The sequence below is a fragment of the Barbatula barbatula genome (genome assembly GCF_947034865.1).
Source record: "Barbatula barbatula genome assembly, chromosome: 18".
NCBI classification, from domain to species: domain Eukaryota; kingdom Metazoa; phylum Chordata; class Actinopteri; order Cypriniformes; family Nemacheilidae; genus Barbatula; species Barbatula barbatula.
This window is the reverse complement of record NC_136781.1, coordinates 10,755,462-10,763,702: the sequence shown is the minus strand read 5'-3', so window position 1 is coordinate 10,763,702 and position 8,241 is coordinate 10,755,462. Positions and strand designations below refer to the sequence as shown.

General features: G+C 38.5%; 1 protein-coding gene across 3 annotated transcripts in view; it reads right to left on the bottom strand.

Annotated features, from left to right (window-relative positions):
• Positions 1–397: 397 nt before the first annotated feature.
• fgf13a (fibroblast growth factor 13a) overlaps positions 398–8,241 on the bottom strand; it is a 79,934-nt gene continuing 72,090 nt past the window's right edge. For all 3 annotated transcript variants that reach the window (XM_079479351.1, XM_079479352.1, XM_079479353.1), the window contains 2 exons: positions 5,485–5,683; positions 398–2,112 (listed from right to left, as the gene is read on the bottom strand). In XM_079479351.1, coding sequence (XP_079335477.1) covers positions 1,976–2,112; positions 5,485–5,683 — 336 coding nt within the window. In that variant the 3' untranslated portion in view covers positions 398–1,975. The remainder of the gene's footprint in view (positions 2,113–5,484; positions 5,684–8,241) is intronic.

Here is an 8,241-nt window from a genome sequence, read left to right as displayed (position 1 = left end):
TAATAACAAACAGCTAAACTACAACTGCAGTTGTGTATATTACGGCAAGTGAAATAGAATCAATAAAATTTCTTATTTTTTGCGGCTGTATTTTAATAAAACATTACATTTTTATATTTTATATGAACATGAAGTATAGTTATATAAAACGATTCATATATATTTATACGAAAGGTTATCAAAATATAAATATAAATAATAAATAACCTACTTATGTCCGGCGCGGGTGCTCAAAATGCTTAACTGGCCGTGACAAAAAGAATGACCCGTCCTTAACATCCGTCTTATAATAATAAAAAAGTAAATAAATGACACTCTTGAACTTTAAAGTAGTCTATATCTTCAAAAGGTAATGACTAAGTACAAAGTGGACAAATAAAGCATGCAGACACCTTTTAAAAGTAGATCTTAATATAAACATTTTATTCAGTGCATTGTATGTACACAACAAATAAGAAACAACTGTCAGTACATACATGTTATACAGTTTAATCCTGGTAGTTTGGAACACATGATCCAACGAGGAGATAATACACATAACCTACATCATGCAGCTCTATTCCGCATCTGCCTGCAGTCTCCCATGCAACAGATACTGTATGTTCATCTAAAACATGGAAATAACCCAGAAGGAAAAGAAGAGAGAAGGACCCCCGTAGCATATGAAGTTATGTTGCCAAAGGAAAATTATATATACTGCAGCCCACAAAAGGTCCTTATGTACACAACCTGATTTGTACATGCCCTGTACAAGAGTTTTTTAAGTGTGTATTTGATCTTTTTCACTTTTACAAATTAGACATATAGCCTAAAAAATTTCAACCAACTTAAAATTCCACAGTATCTTTTTTGTTTGCTTGTTTATATAGAAAATCGTCACCACCATAAGTTACTTATACACAAAAACAAGAGTCCATCACCATCATGTCTCAAAAATCGCCATTAACAGTGACCAACTTTGACAAGAGGAGAGCGGACATGGGTGGGAAAGGCAAAAAACACGCTCACAGACTAAAGGAACTAGGAGTCAACAGGAGACGAAGATACAGAAGGAAAGATAATAAACAACCCTCTCACATCCAAAATCACACCAGCTAAAGCATTACCTTAAATAACGACCCCCCTTATCCCCTTTAACCCACCCTTAACCTTGCCCATCCAAAATGTACACAAAAACCAGTTGATCACCTCCCATCATGCGTGTTTATATACTGGTGTGGTTTGACATCTCATGGGGAACTCTCGCAGTTCAGTCTTTGGTGTGCTGGATCTCCAGTCACTCATTGAACTTTAGAAAACACTGATATGAGGGAAGAACAAGAGGAAGAATTAAGAAAAGCTCACGGCTGAGACGAATCCAAGGCCTCTCTGTTCCGAGAGTTTCATCGTCTCTTTACGTGTGAGCAGAACGCAGGCTTTGTATTCCCATGCTAGAGAGCATGCCCTCTTAGCGAGTGCACTAGAACGCAGGAGAGTTAGCGCTAGACCCCCCCCACACACACACCAGGAATGGGGGGCTTCTCTATCACTTCACACAGGAAGCATGGAGGACAGGGGTGCTTCATTTTCACCGCACCCAAGCAGCTAAACCCTCACCCACTGCCCTGAACTCTTAACAAACCTGATCAGGACCCTATTCAATGAATCTCGATGACTGAAGTTAAACCCAACCGCTGAGAGGGACTAAAACTAACCGTCCCGTTGTATTAAAGGCTACAATTTTGGAGTTTCATAAGCAAAAGGCTATTATAGGTGGTGATCTATGAAAAAACTAACAAAAAGCTACACACACAAAAATTTGCTGACTGTAAAGATCAATCGCATGTCACTCTAGTTTGGAAAGTGTTACGTGGTTATGTAATGTTTCATGTAATGTCGTCCTGAACCGCTGAGAGCTTTTGGAGAGAAGTCTGTGTGAAGTCACAAGCATTCAGAGGTTTTGATGAAGCCGTAAGGTTGGGCCGGGACAGCCGCGCTACGTCGACTCGTTCTGACTCACAGCTTTGCCTCCGTTCAGCATAGCCGAGGCACTCCGGCTTTTAGTGGGTGTCCCGCTGCCAGAGCGCGAGAACTCAGTCAAGTCGTGCAGAGAGGGCTCCCTGTACATGGCCACTGAACAACACAAAGAGAGAGAGAGAGAGAGAGAGTTTGCTTGGTTAGTTAGAGTTTCTCACATTTTCTGTTTGATGTTAATAGAAAAAGGTAATTGGATGCAAATATGCCTCTTTACTTAATGGAAATCAGTGATTAAGGCAAAGTGTTAAATTCAAAGTACACTTTGCTTGTCAGCTTCAGGATGCAGGCAGTCCATGTAATTTGTACTAGAAGTGTCACCAATGCTCATTTGCTGTATTTGCCAAAGCTAATCTTGCACATTTCTGAACAATTTACATACAAAAAGTACTGTATAGCCAATGGTTATAATTTGCATACCTGATTTTTCAATCTGTATATCTCTTGCTCTATATAGACACAGAGACATCACAAGTTCCTAATCCAAGGGCTTCAGGCAAAAGATTTGTGTGATTCTATAGAATAGGTCACATTTAATTACCTAAGATTAATAAAAATAAATGCTACAATTTTATATACATTCTCAAAAAAGATTTGACGATTTTAAACTTATTTTCATTTCATCAGATTTTACTATTTGTATGTACTGTATGTGTTTTTAGGTAAAATCATTTCCTCTCCTAGATTTCAAACAAAAATATTGTTTCTATTTGTACTTCTTTGCAGAATAGGAAAACTGGAGAAACAGGTCAAAATAACAGAAACGAACTGTATTTCTACACATTTTATTCACTTTAAGCAATACAACAGTAATATGTATTTGGGAGTGTTAAGCGTTAACCTTGATTTTATCACAGTTTTACGTGGTCAGCAAGAAAAGTCTTTCACGTTGCTGCTGGATTACTTTGTCACCTGAAAGGTTTTATTTTGCTGAAATTCAACAAACAATGGACTGGAAGGGCTACAATACATCTATAAAAAGCTGATTAAATGGAAAATGTAGAATGGCCTCTAAATGTTTTGCGGCAGTATTTTAATAAAACATTACATATTTATATTTTATTTGAACATGAAGCATAGTAATATAAAAAGATTCATATATATATATATATATATACGAAATGTTGTTTTACTTATTATCAAAATATAAATAATAAATAACCTACTTATGTCTGGGGCGGGTGCGTTAAATGCTTAAAGAATTGTAAATCGCATTCATTTTCCATGACGTGTTAATTACAATGAATGCGTTAAATGCACAGCCTTAATATTTTGTGACCATTTTTTTATTTATTTTGACACTGCAGACTAAAACATTCTTAACCTAATGAATAAATTATTTATAAGGTGCATAGAAAAAGTTGCATTAGCAAATTATTGTTAGAGCTGTTTTACACCTGTGCACACGAGACCCAAATGGAACACTAATGATATTTTTACACCATCACTCCAGGAATCCACTAGACAGCCAATGTGCTAAAATTCCACGCGACGCCTCATCGTCCTAATGATTAATGTGTTGTACTTTGAGCATTACAAAGACTTCCTTTAGCCTCACACAAAGCTTCTTTTGCCTTCAACAGGCGATCGATACAGCACTTAAGTGGAAAGCTCTAAGAATCAATATGTCACATATTGGTTGTGCAACCGAGCTTCTCGCTAGAGAGCCGCAGGAGTCTCAGAAACTAGAGGCTGTGGTCCGTGGAGCTCTTTCTCTTGTATTTGTCATCAACCGTCTCATCATTATAGTCTTCAGTACTAATGTGTTTCAATTGAGACCACATCAAAATATATGGCAAGAAATGAACACAAATGTCAATCATGTTTCAGAAAGTTTTTGTCTAATGACAGTAATTGGGCATAATTGGGCTCTGTGGGTAAAGAGAATAATGGGTATGTTCCTATAGACTGACTGGAAGTGTAAATATTTGTGTCTGCTGGCAGCTGAACCTTTGTTCACAGACAGTTCCCTAATTGGACTACTATTGGAGAATCTTTGTAAGCCAGCGAGCAAACTTCCATTTTCTTTTGTTCCCTGTCTCACTTTAAATTAATCAGCTCTCCACAAAATTTCAAACGGCGAGACTCATTAAAGATCTTCATGCATTTGAACATATAATTGGTAATAAAAAATTATAAAAATCCTAGTAAATGCTCTGTGAAGATTGTGAAGGCTGCAAAAATCTTATTTCTTAAATTCTTAATTACAGTTTTTTTCTCCTCTAGTAAACCCCTCTACAGATATAAACATTTCAGATGGATTTATATGAGAAGCAAGTTAAAAATAAATAAATGTCTGCGTAATGGCTACTGACAACGGTAAATCTCTGAATGCAGTTTGGACTGTGATGCAACACTCCCACCGTCTCCTTTTTACATTAGAGAACGAAAACGCAGAGGCTTAAGCATTTTCCATGAGAACAAACATTTTTCTCAGATGCTTAACACCCATTTCTAATTATAATCAAATAAAAACTCAGCATAAGGACTGAAAAGTGTTATTGATTTCTGTAAGTGGCTGAATTGAACAGACATTCTGTTCAAAAACTCATTTGTGTAATTTGATGAGCATCTTACGGACTGAAGAACCGTCTCATCCTCATTAAATAAAAATCCCAATTATGTGTCATTACTAAATGAGGAGCGGTGCATTAAAAGGCCATCTAAAAGCAATAACACCACTGTTTACCTCTGAACTGACACATATTTGATTCCCAGGCTTAAGCTTAATATTTATGCATAATGTGTGCTCCCTGTAGATAAAAGCCACGAGGAACTTCGCAATTGAATGCAGTTCTGTTATCTTCTTCTTTGGAATGGTTGAATTGGTCTAAATGGAAGAGTTCTGCTCTGCGAGCTGTCAAAAGCACAGCGAGTCTGTTTTATAATCCTGAAGCTTCCTGCCGCAGACAATGTCTTAAAGTGTCTGATTGTGCTGGCGTCCTCAAGGACTCCACGGCTCTTTCCACACCTCACCACTTCAGTGCACAGTCTGGGACCAGCCATTCCCAAAGGGCCCAGGGAGAAAACAGTGCATCACACTGAACATATAATTTTTTTCTGGGGACAATGAAGGAGCAGATTGTGTGCTCACAGTTCCAGAGCCCATAATTTGGAATATTCAGAAGGATAGCGGTGCACATCTAATAGAATTTCATTTCGACGAATAAAAAAATGCACCATAACACGACGAGATGGCTTTTTGTCATTTCCAGTCCGGTGGATTAATCACCAGGCTACCCACAGCCTCTGACCAATACATTTCCATTATGTTTTTATATTAAAATCTTTTACAGAGATTGCACTCACAAAGAGCTTTTTCAAGCCCATAAAATGTTTCTGAGCAATTTCAATTAATATTCGAGACACAGACATAAAATGAACGTGGAAACCCTGAATCATTGTTCTATTTTAAAAAATGATTCGAAAAAACAAAATAAAAGAGCATTGCAAGAAATTAATTCGCCTTACCTTTCAAAGGCTTAGGAAGGAAGTGTGCAGCGGGCTTGTTCTTTTTTACGTGATTGCCCTTCATGATCTCTCCTTCCTTATTCAGGCCCAGGTACCAGCCCCTGCCTGACTGCTGCTGTCTGTAGATCATGGAGGAGTACGTCACGTAGTAGTTCTCAAACACCGACTCTTTAAACTTGCACTCCGGCGTGAAGTGTTCCTGGAGAGGAGAGAGATGATGCAAAATGAGGACACTTGATTGATCAGAAATTAAAAGTGCTTCATCATATACAGCAGATACTAAGTGCACTTAAGCTGATTGGGTAAAGTAGTGATAGATACTGAAAGTGTACTTGGTCAGGGTGATATAAGGAAAAGTGGTGGTTATTTCACAATTCTTAATGGTCCAGTCAGTAATATCTAGCAGCAAGTTTGCAACCAACCGCTCACTACACCCCTCCCTTTCGAAACATTACGACGACTGACAGAACATGGTGAATTATGCAAGGGACCCTCGGTGTATGTGGATAGAAATAGTTTATTATTGGGTAATAAAAACATAATGCTTTCTTGTGTAAGCTCTTTATACACCGATGACATAGTTGTGTATATTATATTATATTTCTGTAAATAGATCCTCCAAAAAACTACACACTGAACCTTTAATTGGTCCCAGTGTACTAAATGGTTATTTTTGCACCATCCTCCTAAAATCACTACTTCATATTGACTGCATTTTCTCGCACGGTCTATAGCATCAACTCTCTCATTAGCACTTCCAAGCCGATTTTTAGTGTGGAGTTGCATAACATGCTAATGGAGTTCTGGTTTGGATCTTTCTTCAGCTCAGTATATGGATCGGGCAGTATTGAATGTGTGAGCACTTCGTTGGGTCATTATAAAAGCTCGCCTCCCACTAGGACCGCTTGAACTAGTATTGACTATGTGCTTCATTATGATTTTGCACAACAGTGTAAGCGGGTACGTGAGAGACACATCATAGAGTAACGTAGAGTAACATCTAATGACATTATTCCATATCAACTTATTGCTTTTCAGGTGTTTGACTCATCCACCTGACCAATAAAGAATTTACAGTATGCATCTCTTTAAATGTAGAAGTGAAGTAAATTCAAATAGAAAACCATTAGAAGAGGTTAGATTAATATCCACACTGAGCCTTCGGGCTGCTGTTGCAATAACAGAACGACTCTGGTAAAATGGATTACAGGACCTCAGGGCCCACAAGCTGTAATCTTTACTTTTTGAACGTAGCAAATGAAATACTCCAGAGAGAGCTGTGAATCAAATGATGTGTTTTCGTCTGAGCGAGGGAAAAAAGAAACTGTAAACAATCTTTGTGACACTTGTTACAGATCACTAAGGAAATAATTACTTTAACTCTGAACGCTTGATGCACTTGAAAGGAAATTCCCGAGACATATTGAGGAAAGTGTGCATGAAGTCAATAATTGTGTTATTTCATACTGCTTCCTGCATGAATTACATAGGAATGTTTTCACATGCATATTTATAACAAACATACACAAAGCATGTCCAAATCGCAGCGCAATAAAGCACCATACAATAAAAAACATCTCTACCATAAAAAATGAGTTTTTGTGATGATGAACATTGCAACACAATACAACAATTGAATGGTTGTTGTTTCAAGGCACCTCATTGGGTAGTCCTATTCACAGGCACGTATTACATTTAGCCATGTAGCAGATTTTTTGATTAAAAATTGCCGCAATAGCACCAGAACTGCATGCCACGAACGTCCCTTCATGTCCATACGCTGCTTAGGGTGCTCCACTCACGTCACTGGGTGGTCTGTTTCCCAAACCTAAAGCAAACGGAAGTGCTCCCTTGCTCGGCATAAAGACCTGAGTCGACCCTTACCGACCAAGTCACTCACACACACGCTGGGCACCCACGTATACTAACAGGAACATTCATGATGTCACAGAGCAGCCGCGACATCGCACGTCCTCTGGGACAGGCTGTCGACCAGGCGCCAAGCTACATCTTGTAAACACCCAGAGAGTTCAGGAAACAGACAGCGTCGAAAGCCACTTTGAGGGTCTGCTGTGGTCAACTCAACAGGAGAGTTTAATCTTTGAGATCCCCAAAACCAGGGACGAGTCTTCGATTGATCCTTCAGCCACGATAAACATCACTGAAATCGATTTACACAAGATGGGCCGACACAACTTCAGTCAGCTATGATTATTTTGGCCGAGACACCAATACGAGGCGTCCACAGTGTGAGAACTCATAGAAAGGCAGCATCTCATTTCATCCATCCATTCTGTTCCAGTCAGAAGACAACATTTTCTCTTGGACATCTCTTCTGATCTGCTCAGCTTTAGAAGATTGCCATGGAGTAAACATTATGCGATTTATACAGCTATCCTGTTGCCAAAAACAGTGCTTATGTCTCAACTGAAGGTCATAATAATTACAGCCTATTGAATCACAAATGCATTACGCAGAGGCACTCTCAGAAACGCTGTACTAAAGACTATCTTACTGGAAATAATGAATGATGACTATTAAAAGCATAAACAAAAACAAAAGAGCAGGGTGTTGAGAGTGTGAGGGCATGACGTGTGTCACTTGGCAACTGCTAAATTCATAAGGCTAATAGGATGCTTTACAGGGTTGGTGACTGAACAATGAGTTGGCAGAACTGATTTCAATGATCATGAATCATGTTCTCTTGTTAATGCTACAATAACAGGAAATAAATCGTGAAAACAAAACTGCTCATGA